Genomic DNA, 25,543 nt, shown 5'->3' with positions numbered 1-25,543 from the left:
TGGGTCACTGTTTAAAAGTAAAGAGTTGCTCCTTTAAGTCAAAGATGAAATCATAGACTTGTGTTGCAGAAAGAAGGCCATTTGGCCAATCAAGTGTGCACAAACCCTCTGAAGAGCAGCCCACCCACCCACCCCATTACCCTGCATTCACATGGCTAATCCTCCTAGTCTGCACATCCCTAAACTCTATAGGTCAATTTAGTATGTCCCATCCACCTAAGCTGCAGACAAAAAAAAAGGTGCAGATGCTGGAACCCAAGGTAAATAAACAGGAGGATGGAGAAACACAGCAAGCCAGGCAGCTTCTGGAGGAAAGGAGAAGCAAATGTTTCAGATATTATCCTTCTTTGGGACTGGATATGAGGGTAGGAAGAACTGTAGATAAAGGGGGGTGTGGGGGAGGGGGAGTAGCGGAATGGTGGTGATAAGTGGATATTGGTAGTAGGTACGAACTGGTTGGCCAGTGGGAGGGATGAAACCGGTTGGTAGCTGAAAGGAAGAGTCAGAAGGTGGAATGGAAAGGAGGAGCTGGGGCTGGAAAGGGACCCGGGGAATGGGTGGGAATGTTATTTGAAATTATAGAACCCAGTGTTGAGACCTCTGGGTTGCAGGAGGCCCTGGTGGTAGATAAAATATAACGGCCAGTCTAACTTCCCGGTTACCGTCCATTTCAGCTCCCCCTACCCCCCCAACCCCCCTCCGACATGTCTGTCCTTGGCCTCCTCCAGTGTCACAGTGATTCAGAATGAGGAATAACACTTTATTTTCTGCCTGGGTAGCCTGGAGGACTCAACATTGAGTTCTCTAATTTCGAACGACCTTCCCAAACATCCCCTGATCTCCTTTCCAGGGAGGAAACTGGAGTACCTAGTGGAAACCCATGCAGATGCAGGAAGAGCATGCAAGTTCCATGTCGACAATCACCCAAGCCTGGAATTTAATCCAGGTCCTTGGCACTGCGAGGCAGCAGTGCAAACCACTGTGCCACCATGCTGCCCAAGTCTTTTCTACCAGAGAACAAAAAGTCTATTCCTCAAAAGCATGTGGAAGAAAAATCTTCAAATATTTTTAAGGCAGAGGTGCATAATTTCTTGACAAAATTGGAGGTAAAACGTTAGCAGGTTACAGTCAGTTCTCTGCACTGTACATCCTCACACCCCACTTCCTGTAAAGACTTCTTTCCATTCTCTCAGTTCCTCCGTCTCTGTCGCATTTGTTCAGATGAGGCCAACTTCGACAAGGGACCCTCCAAAATATCCACATCAGCGATAGGCATCCCCTACCATCCCACCAGCATCCAAATCCAGAAGATCATCAGAAGCCATTTCCACCATCTCCAGCACGATGCCACCACCAGACACACGTTCCCCTCCCCTCTCTTGTCTGCCTTCCGCAGGGACCGTTCCCTCCGGGACACCCTGGTCCATACTTCGTTCACCCCCAACACCTCCCCACAGCCCTACGGCACCCTCCCCTGTAACTGGTAAAGGTGCAACACCTGCGCATGCACCTCCTCCCTCCCCAGTATTCAAGGGCACAAACATACCTTCCAGGTGAAGCAACACTTCACTTGCACTTCCCAGAATCCAGTCTACTGCATTCACTGCTCACAGTGTGGTCTCCTCTACACTGGGGAAACGAAGTGTAGACTTGGTGACTGCTTCGCAGAACATCTGCGTTCTGCTCGCAAAAAAGACCCTGAACTACCTGTTGCCTGCCACTCAACGCACCATCTTGCTCCCTGGCCAACATCTCTGTCTCTGACTTGCTACAGTGTTCCAGTGAAGCCCAGCGCAAGCTGGAGGAACAATACCTCATTTTCCACTTGGGGACCCTACACCCATCTGGCCTAAACTCTCCCATGTCCCAACCCCCCCCCCACCCCACATACCAGGCCTTGTTACAACACAGCCTGCCACTACACACCCCCTGTTGTTAGTCACTAACGGCCCCCATTAACAACTATTCACCCTCTCAGCCTGATCTTGCGCAACTCTTTTGTCTGTCCAACTGTCTTTCTCTCTCTTTCGGCTCTATCCTATCGCTTACTCCCTACCCCACCCACCTCCCTATTCTCTGCATATAAACTGATGTTTTCCCAGCCAGCATCAGTTCTGAGGAACGGTCACTGGGCCCAAAACATTAACTCTGTTTTCTCCTCCACAGATGCTGCCAGACCTGCTGAGCTTTTCCAGCAACTTTGTTTTTGTAAAGTCAGATCTCCCATGATTTCTTGAGGGGCAAAATGGCCTACTCCTGTTCCATACTAGATACAAAGATTGGTGGCATTGCAGATAGTGAGGAAGATTGTCAGAGGTTACAGCAGTACATAGATCATTTGGAGGCATGGGCTGAAAAATGGCAGATGGAGTTTAATCCAGACAAATGTAAGGTGATGCATTTTTGACAGTCAAGTACAGGTGGAAATTATACAGTGAATGGCAGAATGCTTAGGAGTATTGATATGCAGAGGGGTCTGAGTGTGTGGGTCCACAGATCACTGAAGATGGCAGCGCAGGTAGATAAGGTAGTAAAAAAGGCTTATGGCATCCTTGCCTTCTTCAGAAGGGGCATTGAGTGGAGGATAGGCAAGTTATGCTGAAGCTTTATTAGGCAACACCTGGACTACAGTTGCATACAGTTCTGGTCACTACACTACCAGAAGGATGTGGATGCTTTGGAGAGGGTACAAAACATGGTTACCAGGATGTTATGTGGTTTGAGGGATTTTAGCTATGAAGAAAGGTTGGATAGACTAGGTTTATTTTAACTGCAACACAGGAGGTTGAGGGGTGACCTGACAGAAGTTTATAAGATTGTGAATGACATGGATAGAATCAAAAGTATGAGGCCTTTTTTTCCCAGGGTGGAGGGTTCACTTACTGGGAACCCAGGTTCAAGGTTAAGGTGGTGACGGGACAGGAGTTAAAAGAGATGTGAGAAGCAAGTTTTTCACTCAAAGGGTGGTGAGTGCGTGGAATGTGCTGCCAGAGGAAATGGTGAAAGCAGACACAATAGCAACATGCAAGAAACACCTGGACACATACATGAATAGTAGGGGAACAGAGTGAGATGGATCCTGTAAGTGAAGCAGTTTTGGTACGGAAGGGCAAAATGTGTTGGCACAGGCTGTTTTGTTTCTGTGCTATTTTGTTCTTTGTACTCATGTGTTTATATGTCTGTATGTTTGTGGTGTAGGGTCAGTTACCTTCGACAATTAGTTTGTGATGCAGAGTGACACCAACAGTGTGTGTTCAATTTCTGCACTGCCTGAGTTTACTGTGAAGGACTCTCTTTCGCACACTCCCTCTTTACCTGTGGCATGTTAACCCTCGGGTTAAACCACCACCAGTCGCCTCTGTCTCTCTCTCCCTCTTTCTCTCTCTGATGCAAGAGCAGCCCTGTGCTTTGGGAGGACTATGATGGCTTAAGTACTTTATATTTGTGGTCATGTGAATTGATTCATTATCCAGAGGCCCAGGCTAATGTTCTTCTTTTGTTGGTTTAAATCCCACTGAAGCATCTGGTGGAATTTGAACATAATTACTCAAATCTGGAATTGAATACTAGCCTCAGTGGAGGTGGCTGTGAAGCCAACATCAGTCGCTGGGAAAAAAAATGTAGTGCGTTAATGTCCTTCAGGGACGAAATCTGCCATCGTTACCCAGTCTGTGACTCCAGACCAAGGATCAGTTTGTTGATTCTTAACTGCCTCTCAAGAGCAATTATGTGTGGTTAAATAGGTGGGCATGTTAGTGATGCCCACATCCCCTGACCAAAGCTGAGAAATCAGGGAATTCAGGACAAACCTCATTATACAGAGAATGATTAGAAGATGAAACTCACTGCCACACGGAATGACTGAGGTGAATAATATTGATGCATTTACAGGAAAGCTAGGTAAATAGGTGAGGGAGAAGGGAACAGAAGGTTCTCATGTTGATAGAATGAGATGTCAAGAGATAGTGAGTAGGCTTGTATGGAATGTAAACATCAGTATGGGCCCAATGATCTGAATGACCTGTTTCTGAGCTCTATCCCCAATGTAATTCTGTGGGAGCATCCAAACGGCTGTGCCCAGCATGTAATTCCCTGTTTGTCATTGCTGCAGGAAGGCTGGTCCTTGCTGCTGATCAGCACAGTCGGGCTCACAATATCCTTGCTGTGCCTCGCCGCCTCCATCGTTGTGTTCACAAAGTGCCGCTCCATCCAAAAGGCCAACATCATCGTGTACAAGCACCTGAGCATCAACCTCTTCCTGGCACAGCTCATCTTCCTGACAGGAATCCATGTGACAAACAAGGTGAGAAAACCGGCTCATAGACTGCCTCCCTCAGATAGGCAACCAAACCGAAGGAGATGGTGTGAGTCCTTGAAAAGATAAGCCAAGATCATATTGTGTGGCAGAGCATGCTTCAGGGGTCAAATGTTCTACTCCCACTCCTATTTCATACATTCATATGAGCCCAGACTTCTCATCTATTCTCAGTCTTGCCCTGTTCTGTCTCCCTGAGCTATCCACTCATCTTATCAAACCTTCATAGATATCTTAGTTTTGTCCCTTCCAATTCAATCTCCAAACTTCAGCTTCATCAGTTTAAAACACTCCAGATCTTCCAACATTACATGCAGGCTGCTTCTTCATAACCCTGAACTGCTGGTTAAGGTATCTGACAGCTAATGCCCAGATTGAATAGAAAAATTAACTTTATTTTGCTCAAGTATCTCATACAGGTTTTTGTACGCGACTTATTTCTCAAATGAATGCTCTCAATCCAGCTGAACTCAATCTTAATTCTCCTTACTCCGGTCTTGACTCCTGTGTTTGATATCACCATCCCTGGTTACCCCGGAGAAGGTGATGGTGAGCTGCCTTCTCGAGCCGCTGCAGTTTGTGTGGTGTTGAAACACACACGCGCATGGAACGCCATTTGGGAGGATTCAGACCGAGCATCAGTGAGGAAGCAGTGATATATTTCCAAGTCAGGATGGAATGGGACTCTGAGGGGATCTTGCAGGGGGTGGTGTTCCCTTGCATCTGCTGCCCTAGTCCTTCTAAATGATGGCAGTCACAGGTTTGGAGAGTGCTATAGAAGGGCTGGACTATTATTCGCTCTAAACTTGTCCCCCATTGCAGCGTGAAAGCTCAAACCTTGACAGGAAGAGAAGTGTTGCCCTTATGCCCAACCCTTGCTGGCATTTTCAGACCAATGTGCTCGTGAATGTGGCATTTTGTTTAATATCCTTGGTGAGCTCCCAGTGAGTTCCTTGTTAGCAAAGAGCATGCTCATCCATTGCCCAGTCCCAGGTTTTTGCCAGTCCTTCCTTATCAGAGGAGGAAGTCAGACACTTAAAGGAATGGAGAAGTATGCTAAGGATTGGCTGATCAGTTGCTTCGTCAGTTTTGGCACTGGTCCTGTTTACCACAATGAATGGGGACCACAGAGAAGTCTCCATGGGAGGGACCTTAGTGCCAGTTCATGCTTCGTTCCTGTATCCATTCCACAGCAATTCCGGAATTGGTTCTGATAAGGTTATGGAAGTCGAACCCAGCCCTAAGTCCTTCCTGGCCCCACTCAGATCTCAGTCTGTATCCTGCACAACCCTAGGTGGGATTGTGAATTACATTTGCTGTCATCATCAAGACATGCAACAAGATATGGAATAACACCTTTAGAGTCATAGAGATCTACACTGCAAAAAAATGCCTTTTGGGCCATTGCATCGGCTCCAGCGAAAAACAACCAACTAACAATTCTAAAAATAACAATTCTAATCCCGTTTTCCAGCCCTTGGCCCATAAGCTTGTATGCCCTGACATTATAAGTGCATATCTAAATACGTCTTGAAAGTTATGACGGTTTCTGCCTCTCCCATCATCAGAGGCAGTGTGTTTCAGATTCCCTCCACCCTCTGGATAAAAAAAATGTTTTTGCCACATCTCCTCCACACTTCCTGGCCTTAAATCTTCCTGGTCATTGACCCACCCCTCAAGGTGAAAAATTGCTCCCTGTCCTCTTTATGCCCTATTACCTTTAAACATTGCAATCATGTCCTTTCTCTGTCTCCTCTGGAAAACAACCCCAGTCTGTCTAAGTGATAATGGGAACTGCAGGTGCTGGAGAATCCAAGAGAATAAAATGTGAGGCTGGATGAACACAGCAGGCCCAGCAGCATCTCAGGAGCACAAAAGCTGACGTTTCGGGCCTAGACCCTTCATCAGAGAGCTCTCTGATGAAGGGTCTAGGCCCGAAACATCAGCTTTTGTGCTCCTGAGATGCTGCTGGGCCTGCTGTGTTCATCCAGCCTCACATTTTATTATCCCAGTCTGTTTAATCTTCTTTCGTAACTTCAGTCCAGGCAACATCCTAGTAAATCTGGAGACAACAGTGAGGAGCTGGAGGAACACAACATGTCAGACAGCATCAGAGGAGCAGAAAAGCTGATGTTTTGAGTCAGGGTCCTTCTTCAGACCCTTCTTTCTGAAGAATGGTCCGACCTGAAACGTCAACTTTCCTGCTCCTCTGATGCTGCCTTGACCTGCTGTGTTCCTCCGGCTCCTCGCTGTTATCTCTGACTCCAGCATCTGCAGTTCTTACTATCTCATTCTAGTAAATCTCCTCTGCACCCTCTCCGGTGCTGTCACATCCTTCCTATAAAATGGATTACAGAATTGCACACAGTACTTTAGTTGTGGCCTAAAAGTTCCTGGAAAATCTCCCTGTTCTTAAATTCTGTGCCTCGACTAAAGGCAAGCATCTCATATACCTTCTTAATTACTGTTATCTATCTGTCCTGTTAACTTAAGGGACTGGTGGACATGCTAACCAAGGCCTCCCTGAGTTCTACCATTCATCATGTATTCCCTTGCCTTGTTTGTTCTGCCCAAGTGCATCATCTCACATTTATTCAGATTGAATTCCAGTCCATCTGATTAGCTGTCTATATACTTCTGTAAACTAAAGCTGTCATCCTCACTGTTTACTATTCTATCTCAGCTCAAGAGAACACCCGCTGCTCAACAATATAACTTCCATTATTACATCCTCCTCTGTCTCTTGGAAGTGTAATAGTAGGTTGGGGCCCTACTGAAAGTCCTACAATCTTTAAAATCAATGGACTCTGCCCCATCATTATAATATACGCATCAAACATAGAGCTAGAGATTTCACAAAACCCCTATTTACTAACAGTGTTTCTGCCTGTGTCTTTGCCCATCTTTGTGTGCCTGCTTCTGACTGTGACTGTGTGTATATTTCTGTCTGTCTGTCTCTGTTTGTATCTACAGTTGTCTGTATTTGTATCTGTGCCCATGTCTATGTCTTTATCTCTGTGTTTCTGAAAATTTATTATCTGTGTGTTTATCATTGTGTCCCTCTGACTGTACTGTCTGTGTGTTAATCTGTGGATGTCTCTGCCTGTGAGTGTCATTTAAATGTGTCTCTTGTCTCTGTGTGTGTCCTGTTTATTTCTGAGTGAGTCTGCCTGTATACCTGTCTACGTGATCTCTCTGTGTTTCTCCAGACATATTTCTTTCTGTGTGTTACATCTCCCTTCAGAGTGTTAGTCTTTGTGTTTGTCGTGTTAGTGTGTCCGCCTGTGTTTCTCTCCATCTGCCTTTGTCACTGTGTGTTTTTACTCACTGCTGAACCTAACCGATTATTCGGATCTTCCCTCCAGGTGGTTTGTGCCCTGGTTGCAGGTTGCCTACATTACTTCTTTCTAACTGTCTTTGCCTGGATGTTCCTGGATGCTTTGCAGATCTTCATTGTGTGCAGACACCTCACAGTCACAAAGTTCACTCACACATACGTCATCAGACGGAGATACCTGTATCCTTCTGGCTACGCTGTCTCTGCGCTGATTGTCATTATATCGGCAGCAATCTATCCCTACGGCTACGGATCAGAAAAACAGTGAGTAATTTTATGTTTATTTGACATCACAGAATCAACAGCACAGAAGGAGGTAATTTGCTGTATCAAGCTCCTGAGTATACTCTGACAGGCTCCTTCAGAATCTTGTATATCTCAACGTTTCATTCTTCTATACTTTTATTTTTTGTGGGGTTGGGCATTACTGGCTATGCCAGTGTCTGATGCCCATCCCTAATTGGCAGAGGGCAGTTAAATGTCAGCCGCATTGCTGTGGACCTGGAGTCATGTGTAGACCAGACCGTGTGAGGATGATAGATTCCCCAAAGGAGCATTAGTGAACCAAGTGAACTATGACAAAAGCAGTGGTTACATAGTTACAACCGAGCTAGCATTTTCTTTGAATCTCTTTATAAAAATGTACACAACCTCATCATATGACAGCCCTCTCATTCCAGAAATCAATTTATAAAATCACAGAATGATTTTGGCTGTCTCTATTATCTAGCCTGGCCCTTTTACAGACAGCCAATCTCCTGCCTTTTCCCCATATCTATTCACACCGTTATTATCCATTAACGAATCATGTAACGCCCCATTGATTGCTTCAGTTGACCCTGCCCCCAGGATTGCAGCCTTCCCTACAGTGCAAGGTGCCACTCTGTAACCAAGTTGTGTGCGTGAGATGCTGTGTGAAAATGTTTTTTTTTCTCACCTCGCAAGATTTTGTTTGCCTATTACTAGGTGCTGGACTGTGCCCCAGAATTTTCGTTAGACCTCTGTGTAAAGGGTCCTCAAGATCCATCTGCTCCAGATATGTGTAATAACATGTCTGAATATGTTGATTAGAAAATATACATCTTTCCATGGATAAGGAAACCAACATCTTTCCATAGATAAGGAGACCAAAACTGCATAGCATTGCTCCAGCTGTAATTGTGTCGCCGCTTTGACTCCAAATCTTCTGAATTTCCTTTTACCTGGAGTTTTGGGGGTGGCATTTTCGGTATCAAAAATCTCATTACTCTTCACTGCCTAGTGACCCTGTTGATAGGTTGGCCCTAATTTTCTGTCATAAACATGAAACAAGTCAGCAGCCCCTTCACATCTATTTGACTTTATTTTCATTGGCTCCTAATGAGATGCTGGAGAAGGGGTGGGGGAAGTCTCGTTAAAGTCCTAGAATTCGTGTATCCTTGATTAAAATGTTACCGGAGCAAATTTCTGCAGCTGCTGGAAGTTGAACTGAATCTGAGGAAAGTGCTGGTGATCACAGGGGGTCAGTCTACATGCATAGAGAGAAAGCTAGCTAGTATTTTGAGTTGAATTGACTTTTCATCAGAGCTGATGTAAAGGGTAGGATTCATGCGGTAGTGGGGTTCTGGGGGCATTTCTGGAGTGCTGGAGTAGAAAGGATGTCAATAGTTTAGATTAAGTCATCAGAATGTGAGAGTAGCAGAACAATGGTGTGTCTAACTGCCAAACTTGAAAGAAAAAATGGTCCCACTGGGGTGGAGGAAGGGGAAAGAGGGTGACAGAGAATGTAACAAGCAAAGCTAAAAGAAAAGGAAGGAGTGGATCACAATTTGAAGGTGTTGAACTCAATCTTGAGCCCAAAAGTTGTAAACAACCTCATTTGAGGATGAGATAACACCGTGTGGAGCAGGAGGAACACAGCAGGCCACGCAGCATCAGAGGAGCAGGAAAGCTGGTGTTCTGGGTCAGATCCTTCTTCAGAAATGGGCTGAGGACAGACAATTGGACATGTGAGCAAGATGAGATGATCCCATAGCTGGTCATTTTAACACATCGTCTTGTCCACTTGTCTCTCCTTGGCATGCTGTAATACTCCAGTGAATCATTGTGCAAACTCAGGGAGCAACATCTCGTCTTCAAACCAAGCCGTTTACAACGTTTTAAGCTCAGTATTGTGTTCAACACCTTCAAATTGTGAACCCAATTCTTCCTTTTCTTTTAGCTTTGCTTGTACATGCTCCTTCACCCTGTCTCCCCTTCCCCCACCCCAGTGGGATAACTTGTTCTTTCAAGTTTGGCATTTGGACACACCATTATTCTACTGTTGTCACATTCCAATCGCGTAATCTGAACTATCAACATCCTTTCTTCCCCAGCACTCCAAATATCCCTCCAACTACTGCATAAATGCTACACCCTCCACACTTCATTTCAGCTCTGATGCATAGTCGTCTAGACTCAAAAGGTTAGGCTACTTTCTCTCTATGAATGCTGCATTACCCAGTGTGATCTCGAGCAGTTTTTATTTTCAGTGCATTGAAACATTAATCCATTAATACCTGGTCATTATTGTAAAATTGTCAGATGTTCCTACTTTATAATATTGTTGATTTTGCTGTGTTGACAAATACCTACAATGTCTACTGAGGCCAGGTGCAAGAGATTAATATTTAAGAACATAACTGAAAGTAACACCAAATAATGGGGACTATATTGTGCCACCAAGCTGTAGTGAAGAGCAAGGCCGTGATCATATCATGTGACATTCTATCACTTCCTAAGATGATGTATACTATGGCTTATTTGCATATCATTCAGAAAACCCTTTACACTACAAATATCATGTGAGAGCTTGCTGTGCACACACTGATTTCTGTGTTTTCTACATGACAATAGTGATGACATTGCAAAGGTACTTCAATGGCTGAATGACATGTAGTAATGAATTCTTTGGTTCTCACAGCTGCTGGCTGAGCTTGGAGAGGGGCTTTCGATGGAGTTTCCAAGGGCCAGTCTGTTTTGCAATTGTGGTACGTGTCTTTCTGGTGTTTACTCACTCTCTAATATCACAGCTCACATTCACGGGCACAAGAAGTGGAGAAGAGAGAAGTTTTAAACAAAAGATAATTGAAAATAAATGACTGCTGTTAGTAATGTCCTTCAGGGTGGAAATCTTACCTGGTCAGGTCTACATTTGACTCTATATACTACAAGTGTTATTGACTCTTAACCAGCTAAGAAAGACGCCAAGTTATAAAAGTAAAGTTGCCATTGCCTGAATAGTCCGTAGAGCTGCTGTCTCATTAGAGACGGATAACTTCTGGAGGTTTAACTTGATGCTCACTGCATCTCAGGCGATGGCGAAAGCGTTTGATAAGGTAGGATCTTCACAGTAACCTCACCTGGTCTGGGAATTGAACCCACACTGTTGGTGTTACTCTGTACCAGCTGTCCAACCAACTGAGCTAAACAATCCTGACGCATATTCAGTTGTATCAAATGGAAAAAAAGCTTTTTCAGGGCAACAATATAATGTTATCATGCTGGCAGATACACGTGAGAGCAAATAAAACTGGTTACCTGTGTTACTTAAGGGATAACTAGATGAGAACTTGACTGGGTGTAGATATTCTTATCAACCTGTCCAGGCATATTGTGATACACACATCTGGGACTGCATTTTTAATCACAATCAACAGAATTCATTATTTATCTTGGTGGGATTTGAGCTCAAATCCCAAGCCATTTTCTGGGTCTCTAAATTACTGGCCGAGTGACAATAACACTATACCAAAACCTCCTCATCTGGCTGGATATGTTACTGGTATGAAGTTGGCAGTGTGGTTTGAGTCACCGGTGTATCAGCTGAATTAAATCAAAAAGATTTTTGGCTGAACCCTGTCTAAGCAACCATTGAACTCTGGATGACATCATAGATCAAGAAGACAGCTCACTATCACCTTCTCAGGGCAATGAAGAATGTGCGACAAGTGTCGACCAGACCAGTTGTGCCGACATCCCAATGACTAACAACTATTAGGTGCAAGGAGAAAGATTGGAAAACAAAGAACTGGGATTGTTAGGCAAAGAGCATTCTGTGCACTGAGACTTTGGAAAATATCGTTTGGAATTTGCTTCCCAAGTTTTGTTTCTCTCCCTTTCCAGGTGAATATGGTGTTGTACGTCTGGACACTCTGCTTACTGAGACATCATTTGTCTTCACGTGACGTGAATGTGTCAAAGATTAAAGACACCACGTAAGTGTTGAGCAGAAAATTCATGGCCCACTGTCTTCAGATCACAGCATGATTCACTCCCACCCAGTAGCAGTGGCTGAAATGAGATCACCCTGCAATGGTTCATTCTACCTTTATATTGGGAAATGGTTGGTGCAGGGCTGGGGTTAGACCCCAGTCCACACAGAGGGAGTGCTTCACTGTCAGAGGTATCCTCTTTCAGACGAAGTGTCAGACTGAAGACCAGTCTGCTCTTTCAGCTGCATGTAAAACATCTATTGCACAATTGCAACAAAACATCTTCCTTATGTCCTGGCTAATAATTATCTCTCAGGTAACAACACCAAGCATAGATGTTCACAACGCTATTGACAGGAACTTCCTGCATACAAATTAGCTGCCACATTTCCTCCATCACAACAGTGTCAACACAGCAGAGTTTTTCAAAGGCTACTGTGCTCTTTGAAAACTCCCTGAGGTAGTGAAAGGCAATGTACAAATGGGTGCATTTTTCTAAATTGTGATGAGGTGGATTAACGTGAATGTTCTTTTATTTTGTGCCTTTTGTCAGGACCCTGACCCTTAAGGCAGCTGCACGGTTGTTTGTCCTGGGAATCACTTGGATCTTTGGAATATTTCATTTCAATGAGAGCACCAACTTTCTCTCCTACCTATTCACTATCATCAACACTCTCCAGGGCCTCTTTATTTTCATGGTCTACTGTGTTTCCAATCGCCAGGTAAGGCTGACTCCTTTACAGGTGGAGCGAATGGAGACTCTCCAAACCCCGCTATATTTGTGGAACAGGAAAGGATAGGTTTATCAGAGGAACTGGGTGTGGGTCAGATATTAGCTGTGTGGCAAAGTGACTGTCCTGTGGCTCTCACTGCCATCAGTCTGATGAAGAGTTATCAGTTAGCAACCTGAATCCATTTAATTTTGGTAAAAGACATAAAGATCCATCATGTAATATAGAATTAAATAAAAGTTCAGTGCACATAGAGATCATTTAGCCCAGCTAGTCTGTACTGATATTTATGTTCCATCTACCCCTGTTGATCATAGCTCGTAAGCTGATAGAGACTTACAGCACTGAAGGAGCCATCCAGCCCATCGTGTCCGCCCAGTCACAAACATTGTGACTACATTAATCTCACTTTTCAGCTCTTGGCCCAATGTCATGGTGGCTACAGCAGTGCAAGTGAATATTAAATACTGCTTCAATGTTACAAGAGTTTCTGACTCAACCACTCTTTAGGCAGTAACATCCGGACTCCCACCACTTTCTGGGTAAAAAACATTTTTCCTCAACTCTCCTGTTAGCCTTCTACTTCTTAACCTTAAATCTACACCCACTGGTAATTGATCTCTGTACTAATGGGAAAAGCACCTACCAATCTGATGTACCTCTATAAGGTTCCCTCTTGACCTTTCCTGTTCCAAGGAAAAGAAACCCAGCATCTCCAGTCTTTCCTCAAAGCTCAAATGTTCCAGCTGAGGGAACATCCTTGTCAGTCTCCTCTCCACCCTCTTTTGTGCAATCACATCTTTTCTACAATGTGAAAACCAGAGTGACATGTAGTACTCTGTTTGTGGTTGAGCCAGTGTTTTATACAGTTCCAACTGAACCTCCTTGCTCTTGTATTCTGTCTTAGCTAATAAAAGCATGTATCTCACATGCTCCATGCTCTGCTATCCTCACAGACCAGTGCTTGCCCACAAGAAGGTCTCTCTCATCTTCTGAAGTTCTGAAGAATCAGACTGGTTATTGAAACATTAATCTGATTCTTCTCCACGGCTGCTGCCGGATCTGTTGAGTTTCTCCAACATTTCCTGTGTTTGTTCCCTCTGATTTTCAGCACTTTCCAGGGTCCTACCATTTATAATTGCTTGTCTTGTTTGCCCTCCCCAGGTTTTTTACTTCACACATTTCTGCGTTAAATTCCTTTTGCCACTGTTCTGCCCAGCTGTCCAGTCCGTTGATATCCTCCTGCAGTTTACAGCTAGTCCCCTCATTACTTACCACAACACCAATTTCCATGTCATCTCCAAATTTCTCTAGACCTTCAGGTCTAGGCCCAAAATGTCAGCTTCCCTGCACCTAAGATGCTGCTTGGCCTGCTGTGTTCATCCAGCTACACACTTTGTTATCTCGGATTCTCCAGCATCTGCAGTTCCCATTATCTCTGCTTTCTATGTCTCTGCCAGTTTTGGATCCAACATGGCAGTTTGCCTTGGATCTCATGATACTTCCCCAACAGTTTGCCATGAGGAACTTTATCAGCTGCCTTGCTAAAGTCTATGCAGATCACATCAGAAACCCTCATCAACACTCATGGTTAGCTCCTCAAAAAATTTGATCAATTTTGCCAAACACAGCCTTCCCTTAACAAATCTTTGCTGACTATCCCTGATTAATCTGTGTCTACAAGTACAGATACACTCTGTAACTTAGAATTCTTTCTTGTAACATTCCCACCACCAAGGCTAGACTGACCAGCCTGTATTTTCATTAATGAGTTAGACATAGGATTATTATAAATAAGTAAACATGATACTAAATTAGGGGAGGACAAATTATGTCAGTATTAGGCAGGAGGTAGGGGGTGTTAATTGGGAGGAGCTTCTGTCAGGCAAGTCCTCATGTGACATGTGGAAATTGTTTACAGACCTGCTGATGAGAGTTCAGGACTGCCATGTTCCAGAAAAGAATAACAGCGAGGATGGTAAGATACCAAGGGAGGTTATGAATTTAGTCAAAAGGGAAAAAGAAACATATGTAAGGTTGAGGAACCTAAAATTGGACTGGGCCCTTGAGAAATGTAAAGAAGCCAAAAAGGAACTTAAGCAGGGTATTGGGACAACAAGAAGAGGTCATGAAATGACCTTGGTGAGTAAGATTAAAGAGCAATCCAAGGCATTCTATACATAGGCTTAAAACAAGAGAATGAGTAGAGAGAAGGTAGGATCACTCAAGAATTAAGGAACGAACTTATGCTTGGAGGCAGAGGATGTGGATCAGATCCTAAATGAGTACTTTGCATCAGTATTAACCCAGGAAAAGGATATGGAGGATAGTAAGATTCGTGTGGAGCATACTAATATGCTAGGCATTTTGAGATCAAGAAAGAAGTGGTGTTTGACCTCTTGAAGGGTATTAACGTCATAAGTTCCCAGGGCCTGGTGTTATCTACCCCCGGTTATTTCGAGAGACAAAAGAGGAGATTGTTGGGGGATTGACCAAGATCTTTGTAACTGCACTGGAGGGGTCCCAGTGGACTGGTGGGTATCTAATTTTGTTCCTCTATTCAAGAAGAGAAATAGGAATAATCCAAGAAACTGTAGACCAGTGAGTCTCACATTGGTGGTTGGGAGGCTATTGGTGAGAATTCTTAAGGATAGGATTTACGCACATTTGGAAAAACGTGGTCTTATTAGGGACAGTCAGATGGCTTTGTGCAGCGCAGGCCACGTCTTACGAACTTGATTGAATTTTTCAAGGAGATGACAAAGGTGGTCGATGAGGGTAGAGCAGTGGATGCTGTCTGCATGGATTTTAGTAAGGCTTTCAGCAAGATCCCTCATGGTAAGCTCACCCAAAAGATTAAGTTGCATGGGATTCAGCGTGACTCGCATTCGGAATTGGCCTGCCTATAGAAGGCAGAGAGTGATGGTGGAGGGTCAGTTTTCAGGCTGTAAGTCCATGACTGGTGGTGTTCCGTAAGGATCCATACTGGGATCTCAGCTGTTTGTGATACATATAAATGACTTGGATGGGAATGTAGATGGGCGGGTTAGTAAGTTTGCAGACAGTACAAAGATTGATGAAGTTGTGGGGTCAGTGGGATCTGGATAAGTTGCACTTGGAGAAATGGCAGATGGAGTTTAATCCGGGTAAGTGTGAGACGCTGCATTTTGGGAGATAAAATTTTAAGGAGACGTATACAGTTAAGGGCAGGACCCTGAACAACTTTGCTGTACAGAGGGATCTTGGGGTTCAAGTCCATAGCTCCCTGGGTGGTAAAGAAGGCATATGGCATGCTTTCCGTTGTTGCTCGGGGAATTGAGTACAAGAGTCGCGATGTCATGTTGCTGTTTTATAAACCTTTGGTTAGACTACACTTAGAATACTGTGCTCAATTCTGGTCATTGCAGGAAGGATGTGGAGGCTTTGGAGAAGGTGCAGAAGATGTTTACCAGGATACTGCCTGGATTAGAGGGTATGAGCTGTAAGGAGAGGCTAGAAACACTGGAGTGGCAGACGCTTGATAGCATCTAAAAAATTGAGATGCGTAATTAGGGCTGATGGTCAGCATCGTTTTCCCACAGTCGAAATGTCTTAGACTAGCTGGCATGCATTTAAGGTGAGAAGGAGTAAGTTCACAGGAGATGTGAGGGGCAAGTTTTTTTATGCAGAGAGTGGTAGGAGTCTGAAATGTGCTGCCAGGTGTGGTGGTGGACACAGATACAACAGGGGCATTTAAGAGACCAAGGGCAGGCAGAAAGGATTAGTTTAATTTGGCGACAGGTTTGGCACAACTTCGTGGGCTGAAGGGCCGATTCCTGTGCTTTGCAGTTCTGTGTTCTCTAAACTTCTGTTTGTTTCAACCTCATGTGCTTGTCTTGTTTTCCTTTGATTGCATCTACACAAGTCACCGCAACTAAACTTTATTATAGCAATCTCCAAATTCTCACTATTTTTCCTGATTTCTGTTGTGTTTATCATGTGAATTGACTTGGGCATCTTCTACTGTACTATTATGGGTGTTATATAATTGTAGTCAGTTGTTATGTAGGTAGTATGTGACAATCCTTCATGATCATTGCTCCTGACTTTTAAGATTTGCAAAGGATGCTTTATAATGTGACCTGTCCTACCTTAGCTGATTATTTTTATTATTCCAGGGCACAGGTGTATCCCTGCTGTATGCCCATAACAACGTCTGAAGTCAGAGATGGCTTACCCCAACCCCAAGCACTATTTCAATGCAATGAAGTGGAGTCATGTGTTGCCTGAACTAGTGGGAACATTTACTGCTTTCATACAAAATGCGACACAATGGAATTACATGGCATACATGTGCTATATATATGTAGCTACTTTGCTTCACCGCAGTGCCTGTCCAACATTTTACAAAGTTATCTTATAATGTATTAGAAAGTAATTGCACTGGACAAAGGCAATTCAGTCCAACTGGCATATGTCTGTAATTAAATTCCACAAAAACCTATTCCTACTACTTCTCGTTTAATCCCACCAAGAGAGCCTTCTATTCCCTTAACTGTACGCCTCAAATACTCCCTGTTGTGGTCAGCCCACATTCTCCCCATTTTTTGGATAAAGACATTTGTACTGAATTATCTTGTGGCTTTAGCTTAGATGAGTATTGCTGAAAAATGGCACATTATGGCAAAGCCTTTCCACATGCACTCATCAGGGCATTTTGCAAGAATACCAATATGAACGTTTTATACAGTGAGCCAGGAGAGTGCTGAATGGTTGTCAAGTGGAATTATATGTGTACATGTTGTTTACATTTAGTTGTTCTTCTGTTTATATTTTTGTGGCCCCTACTTCTTGCCTTGCCTGCATGCTCCACCATCTCCTCCAAGTTTGCCCTATGAAACCCTTTCATAATCTAGGACACCTCCATCAGATCATTGTAGTAAGATGAAGTCTGCAGCCATGCAAGTGAACATTAATATGCCTGATTAAAGATAGCTGTATACAACAGAGAAGAGGAATCTTCTAGAACTTTACAGTCAGGCTCCAATCCGATGTGACCTAGCATGACAATGACATAACTCCTTGGGCACATGCTCTGGAGGTATCCCATGAAGAAAAGTACAGTTCTCTTTACTCAACAGTCACCCTACATCCTGCTCTATTCTGGGGAGACCAGACACAAACTCAGCAATAGTCCCTGCTTAGCCCCACAGTTCTGATACCATCCTAGCCAATCTTCATCTTTGTCCCTTCACCATGGTTTACTTTTGAATGATGGAGATGAAAAATGTTCGCAGTGTATGAGCTGGGTGCAACTAGGGTTCTCCATAGGCTTAACCAAATCTTTTATGACTGACTTAATTATCCTCATTTTGTTGAAGGTGAGGGATGAGGTTCAGAAATGGTTCGCCAAGTCAAGCACGTACTCAACCAGCAACACCTCGAATGTTCAGATGAGTTCTCTTGAGGTAAGAAGTGACGTGCAAAAGTCAAGTGACATGCAATGATGTTGGCTCTTAAGTAGTTGGTAAAGCTTCTGACTATGGAATACTTTAAGCAGGGCAGAAAGATGCCATGGACCCTAGGGACTTTACCCTATCAATACTAAACCCACTACAACTCACCTAATAATCCTATCCCATCTACTTGTCTCGACAAACAAAAAATCAGAATTAAAGGGAACATGCAAAATGTACAAATATTTTCCTGCTTTTTCCCTACTAAATAGAGTAAATATATGTGCATTCAATATTGAATTATTTATCATACATAAACTGACTTATGCCAGAAACAGAAGTGCAGACATTATTCTTATGATAAACATTAATGCTATAAAATAGTTTTTTTACAATGTTCTAGTCTGTGTTATAAAATCAACACAGTCTTCAACATCAGCATGAGTGTATGTACAAATAGGCTTCTCCATCTTCTGATCCTGCTCTGAACTCCACTTTCTAGCATGTCCCCCATAATCCTTGACTCCTTTGACCAACAATAATCAGTCGAATTCTGCTTTGAAAGCATTCCATGGCCCAGACTCCTCTGCCCCCTGTGGAGAGGAAATTTCAAACATCAATGATCATCCAAGAGGATAAACTGCTTCTCATCTCTGTTTTAACCTTTTATTCTGATTCTCTGCTGCCTCATTCTAGATTATCCCACAGGAGGGAAGCATCTTCACTGTGTTTACCCTGTCAAGACCCCCTCAGAATCTTATGTTTCAATGAGAGAACAAACCTTGTTCTTTTCAACTCCAATTGTGCAGGTCCAACCTGCTCAATTCTTCCTCATAAGGCAGGATTAAGCTCTGAGAAACTAACATTCATCTTGCATCTGTATTCTTCAAGCAATATCAACAGTAACATGTATTGACCTCATAAAACAACATGATTGGAGTAATATTTTTGTGTTAGGTACAGGTAACAGAAATGAGCTAAGTAGGTTACATTTACATGAACATCTCTGAGTCTAATTCCTACCCTAATACATAAAACACAGGCTAATCCCATGCCATAGTCTGTGCCTTGAGTGCTACAGTGCAGAAAGCCAGGGACATGTGGTCATTGTACTAACATCTCATCATTTGGGTCATTTTGCGTGGTGAACTCTTAAAGGGACATCAATCTTAAAGTTACATATTCAATGACAACATCATGTGTACGGGAGTTCGTCATGTTGTGTAATGTCGAAGGAGTGTTGGGGATAGGTTTGGGTTTGATCCCTCATTTGATCTTGCCCATGACAATGTGTGTTAGTGAATTACATTTTGGACCAGCCCACCATCCCATCTCCAAGCCCGACTCAACCACCACAGGATACTAGTGGGAAGCACTGGCCTGTGGTCTTTTCAGGAGGGCATTTTTACAGAAACCTCAAATACCTCAGACTGTTTAATCTGAGCTCCTAGCCTTCTGCCTGAGCTCAGGATGTGTCTGTATTCATGGGGATATGTGCAGATGGATTACTGTGAGGTGAAGGTTGTCCACCTTCCCTTGTGGAATGGTCAAGTGATGTCCATGCTCAGATTTGGAATGACATGCTTTCACTTTGCGTCCCAGTGCCCACAGCAGCATATCCAGCTTGGAGTAAGCAGGATTCAAAGTGGTGACTGTTCCCTCAGTAAATGAAAGTGTTATCTTCCTCCAAAAGGGTATTTTTGCCTGACCACACCTCCTTTCTCTCCCTCTCACTGATGGAGTGGCTACCTGTGGACAAAATAAAACTCTTGCTCAGGAATTAAAGAGAGACATGGATGGTACAGAGGTCTTGGGCCCTTCATCCACACATTCCAACTGGGTGCCAGCTTTTCCAGCGAGCCTGGGCAGACATGCTTTGTCACTTCACTCCGAAAACAGTCAGTGCTCCTCCCAACCTTCGCTGCTGAAATGCCCTGCTCAGTGGGCTGAATGGCCAACCTCTGATCTTACATCATATAGCCTCCCACTGACCGTGCAAACCCCAGCAGACATCAACATGGCTGTATGTGCCCAGACGCGAAAGTGATCATTACCACCCGAGGGATTTCAGGGCAGTTATGTCTCTTAAATATCTGCCAAATCAAAGAGGGGCAAGTAATAGGAATCTTCATTTATTTTCTCAACCAGACTAAGACAACGTAACCCTCCTGAAGACTCGAGAGAAGACAGTGACAAGATTGTCCGTGGTTTGTGTGTCTGTGTCTCTCTGTCTGTGAGTACAGCTTGCGCTATGTCTAGAAAATTGGATTTGTGTTTTATTGGCTTTTCCAGCTTTGCCAGACAGGTTGTTTTTTTCATCACGCAAATTGTTGCTTTTTCTTCATTCTCTTATGGGTTGTGCGCTTCACTGGTAAGGTCACACATGGGCACAGTCATACAGACAAGTGTATACATGCCTGATATTGACACAGAGGTATACACCATGTCATACATATTGCAAATCACATGCAGAGCCTAGCAGAAACATAGATTTAACAAATACACACAAAACACCCATATATACACATTGAAGGCATTGAGAATCATGCTCATGTTCCCACCCTACCCTGGGTGTTTCGGCGCTAGTGGCAACCCCTTTGGTCTTCTGACTTGCTTGCTTTAGCTCCAGTGTCTCTTTACATGCTGAATGACAATATGGTGTATTAGAGATACTAGCCTCACACCCTGCATTTTGGATTTGTTATATGCCAAACATATTTTTAGAAAATTCATGGCTGAAGTGGAAGTATTGATTGACAGGAATTAAAATTACAGTACAATTATGTTTGGACAGAACATGTTCTTGAAATTTTATGGTCTGTTTTGTAGTTAATTACAATTCTTAACCAGTTGCACCTTAATAGAACAAAGTTTTTTTAGCTGTTATTACTCCGAGAGGGACATTAAGTAATATTTATGGCCAAATGTGATTTCATTTTATACTACATGTAGAGGCCTGACTACAATGGAGATAGAACATAGAACATTACAGTGCAGTACAGGCCCTTCAGCCCTCGATGTTGTGCCGACCTGTGGCAGTGTTGGTGTAAAATAGTTTCTGTTTGCTGTCACACCTAGTGACGTGTTTAAATAGACTCAGTTGTTAGACCCAAACTGCATTGAATTCACTGCCTTACTCAGTCATGTCAGTTCACAGTCTTTCTTGTCTTTTGCTCTGAAGATGGATTGGGATTGACAATGACGGCAAATTAAAGGAACCCAAGTGAGACACAACCGAAGTTACTGTATAGTTCAGCATGTTTGGAGGCAGCGTGAGAATTCAGTGCAGATGGGAAGAGTTGCTTTTTACTTGACTTTTTTGGCTCCTAGTTTGTAGAGTTTTTTTTCAAACTGAACATAAATCAAATTAAGAACTGAGTGTTACAGACCAGGCCAAACCTCCTCAAACTATTTTCAGAAGATAGTCGAGATCTTAACTTTTTTCTTTTTTAAACAAGTGTAAGGTGTTGCATTCCAGATGCAATTCAATTGGTCAGACTATTTGATGTTAAGTAAAACACACTTTATTCATAAACTATGTTAAAATACAAGTCCCACCTATTCTGTTTGTATTCTGGAAGCAGAAACCCCAGCTTTTATCTGTAACTGAGAAAGGAAAAAGAAAACAGCTTCCACACACAGCTTCAAAATCTGAGCAACCGCTGGTATGGACACAGTAAAACTAAAACATCCTGGTTCTGTGGGAGATGGCCCTGAGAGTCTGATTCTTTGATACAGGCTAGGCTAGGATATGGAGGCTCATGTCCCACACATTCAAGCTGCTTCTGTTGTTCCTACTTTGAAAAAAAAATGAAGCCTCACAGCTATGGGTTTTCGATGTTCACCACCGCAGACTTAAAATTACTCTTCAAAATAAAACCCAGGACAAAATACACCGTGTAAAGCCATAGTATTGTCACACCTCCCCCCTTAAAAAAATCATCAGCATACAAAGTTGACTTCACTTTTAAAACCAAGTACTACGCTATTAGTACACAATACATTTACATTATATTGGCTGTCAGCATGCAAACATTCCCTTCAAATTTCCACTTCAGTATGTTTATTCCTGCCAGTGAACAGGTGGATAAGGGTAAAGCGGTTGATGTGGTATATATGGATTTCAGTAAAGTGTTTGATAAGGTTCCCCACGGTAGGCAATTGCAGAAAATACGGAGGCATGGGATTGAGGGTGATTTAGCGGTTTGGATCAGAAATTGGCCAGCTGTAAGAAGACAGAGGGTGGTGGTTGATGGGAAATGTTCATCCTGGAGTTCAGTTACTAGTGGTGTACCACAAGGATCTGTTTTGGGGCCACTGCTGTTTGTCATTTTTATAAGTGACCTGGATGAGGGCGTAGAAGGATGGGTTAGTAAATTTACAGATGACGCTAAAGTGCAGAAGGATGTTACAGGTTATAGGACATAGATAAGCTGCAGAGCTGGGCTCAGAGGTGGCAAATGAAATGTAATGCGGAAAAGTGTGAGGTGATTCTCTTTGGAAGGAGTAACAGAAATACAGAGTACCGGGCTAATTGTAAGATTCTTGGTAGTGTGGATAAGCAGAGAGATCTTAGTGTTCATGTGCGTAGATCCCTGAAAGTTGCCACCCAGGTTGATAGGGTTGACCCTTAGGCTTTATTGGTAATAGGATTGAGTTTCGAGGCCATGAGGTCATGTTGCAGCTGTACACAACTCTGGTGCGGCCGCACTTGGAGTATTGCATACAGGTCTGGTCGCCGCATTATAAGAAGGATGTGGAAGCATTGGAAAGGGTGCAGAGGAGATTTACGAGGATGTTGCCTGGTATGGAGGGAAAGTCTTATGACGAAAGGCTGAGGAACTTGAGGCTGATTTTGTTACAGAGAAGAAAGTTAAGAGGCGGCTTAATAGAGACATACAAGATGATCAGAGGATTGGATCGGGTGGACAGTGAGAGACTTTTTCCTCGGATGGTGATGGCTAGCATGAGGGGACATAGCTTTAAATTGGGGTGATAGATAATGGACAGATGTCAGAGGTAGGTTCTTTACTCAGAGTAAGGGCATGGAATGCCCTGCCTGCAACAGTAGTAGACTTGCCAACTTTAAGGGCATTTAGGTGGTCATTGGATAAACATATGGATGATAATGGAATAGTGTAGATTAGATGGGCTTCAGATTGATCTCACAGGTCGGCGCAACATCGAGGGCCGAAGGGCCTGCACTGCGCTGTAATGTTCTATGCTCTATGTTCTATGAACACCTCCATCTTCCAACAGCAAAGTTGAGAAAACACCTCAGCAATTATGTTCTGTCATCTTGCCATGTGTATAATTTTCAAATTAAATGGCTGCTATAGTAAATTCTGTCTAATCAGTCTACAATTTTTGTCCTTAAATTTTTCCAAAACATTCAAGGGGTTGTGATCGATGGATACAATGGTCTCAGACGGATGACTGGCAATGTAAATGTTACAATGCCGACACCAAGCTCAAGGTCTCATTCTATTGATGATTATTCAGTTTTCTGGAAAAATACTCAATAGGTCTTTGTATCTTCTCATCGTCTTCTTGCAAGAGTAGAGCACCAACATCCACACCACTCGCAGCGATAGCCACTTTGAATGGCTTTGTATAATTCAGTGTGGCTAACACTGAAGCGATGATTAACACGGCTTTCAGGCTGTCAAAGACTTCTGACGTTTCTCTGACCACTGAAATTTTCTGCACTTCAAAAAGTAATTCAGTGGAACAACCACACTACTAAAATTCAATATGAACTTCTGATAATAAAATCTCTCAAACCCAGGAATCTTCATATTTCCTCTTTGAGTGTGGCATGGGAAATTCCCCAATAACCTTTGTTTTCACATCCCCTGGAGTCATCTGTCCACATCCAATAACATGGACCAGGAATGTGACTTGGGCTTCTGAGATGACTGTTATCTAGGTTTACCACCAAGCCCACCTCCCAAAGTCAATCAAACAATTCCAACAGATGCTCCAAATATTCTCTCCATGTGTAAAATCTGCAAAATCACCTGATCGTTGATGTACATCTCGCAATTGGGTAATCCTGAAATTGTTTTATTGGCTAGTGTATGAAATGTGGCTGGCACAAATGGCATTATTTAAAACAGCTACAGTCTATTTGGCATCACAAAAGCCAAAATTTCCTTTGTTCTTTTGGATAAAGGTACCTGCCTCTGAGTAATTCCAATTTAGCAATATAAGTTGCTTGACTCACCTTCTCAATATAGTCTTCCAGACGTGAAAAAGGATATGAATCAGATTTTTTAACTGCATTGACATCGTGATAATCCACACATATTCATTGAGCCCCTTCCAGTTTTGGCACACTTACCATGGGTGTGCTCCATTCACTGCAACTGACTTTAGTCATAATGTCTTTCAACCAGTACCAAATTTGGAGGGTTACTTCTATAAGGATATTGCTTGATTGGAATATCATTCATAATTAGATTTGTACTTCCCAGCTTGTTCCCTTTTATCTCCCCATGTGATTGGAATAATTCTTTCAGGTAATTTTGATTTTTCTCTGGAAGGTGAGACTGAATAATTTATGCCAATTTTTGAGAACTTCCTCACTGTCCAATTTAATTTGATGAATTCCAATTCAAAATCATCTGTACTTGATTCTTCGTTCTGTGTGGTGTAGCCAGTAACACGTTCTCCTTTTGCTGTCCTTCCCTATCAAAATCCCTTCTGAATATATTGATGTGACACACTCTCGTAGATTTCTTTCTATCTGACATTCTTATCCAATAATTCACCTCACTCAATTTACTTTTGATTTGATAAGGCCCACTAAACCTTGCCTTTAAAGATTCATCTCACACTTTATCTCCTGTAGCAAAATTGCAATTCTTTTTTATTTTTGTCAGCTTCCTCTTCAACACATGGTGTGCTACTTTTAAATACTGTCTAGCCAACTTACTCCCTCTATTTAATTTTTTTCCTAAAATTTGACACATAGTCCAGACATGTCTCTGAACAGTGACCCACCAATTTCTTTTTAATTTCAGTGGTCTTCTCACCTCATATCCAAAACATAATTTAAGTGGAGTGAATTTATTTATTTACTCTTTTTTGTGGTATGTAGGCATTGCAAGCTGGCCAGCAATTATTGCCTGCCCCTTAGTTGCCTTTGAGAAGGTATTGGTGAGCTGTTTTCTTGAATTGCTGCAGTCCACCTGCTTTGGGTTGACCCACAATGCCGCTAGGTGTGGAATTCCAGGATTTTGACCCAGTGAAAGTGAAGGAACAATGAAATATTTCCTAGTCAGAGTGGTGACTGGCTTGGAGGTGAACTTGAAATTGGTGGTGTTCCCGTATATCTGTTGCCCTTGTCCTTCTAGATGGAAGTGGCCCTAGGTTTGGAAGCTGTTGTCTAAGGATCTTTAATGAATTTCTGCTGTCCATCTTGTAGATAATACACACTGCTGCCGCTGAGCGTCGGTGGTGGAGGGAGTGAATGCTTGTGGATGTGGTCC

General features: G+C 43.1%; 1 protein-coding gene across 3 annotated transcripts in view; it reads left to right on the top strand.

The window, feature by feature from the left end:
• Positions 1-23,213, top strand: part of LOC125447400 (adhesion G protein-coupled receptor E1-like) — a 56,385-nt gene extending 33,172 nt beyond the window's left edge. For all 3 annotated transcript variants that reach the window (XM_059640013.1, XM_059640012.1, XM_059640014.1), the window contains 7 exons: positions 4,112-4,303; positions 7,681-7,916; positions 10,594-10,660; positions 11,796-11,887; positions 12,438-12,606; positions 17,976-18,062; positions 20,199-23,213. In XM_059640013.1, coding sequence (XP_059495996.1) covers positions 4,112-4,303; positions 7,681-7,916; positions 10,594-10,660; positions 11,796-11,887; positions 12,438-12,606; positions 17,976-18,062; positions 20,199-20,213 — 858 coding nt within the window. In that variant the 3' untranslated portion in view covers positions 20,214-23,213. The remainder of the gene's footprint in view (positions 1-4,111; positions 4,304-7,680; positions 7,917-10,593; positions 10,661-11,795; positions 11,888-12,437; positions 12,607-17,975; positions 18,063-20,198) is intronic.
• Positions 23,214-25,543: the final 2,330 nt, after the last annotated feature.

This window comes from Stegostoma tigrinum, chromosome 35 (assembly GCF_030684315.1).
Source record: "Stegostoma tigrinum isolate sSteTig4 chromosome 35, sSteTig4.hap1, whole genome shotgun sequence".
NCBI classification, from domain to species: domain Eukaryota; kingdom Metazoa; phylum Chordata; class Chondrichthyes; order Orectolobiformes; family Stegostomatidae; genus Stegostoma; species Stegostoma tigrinum.
The sequence above is the reverse complement of the archived record's forward strand: the minus strand, read 5'-3'. Positions and strand labels throughout refer to the sequence as shown.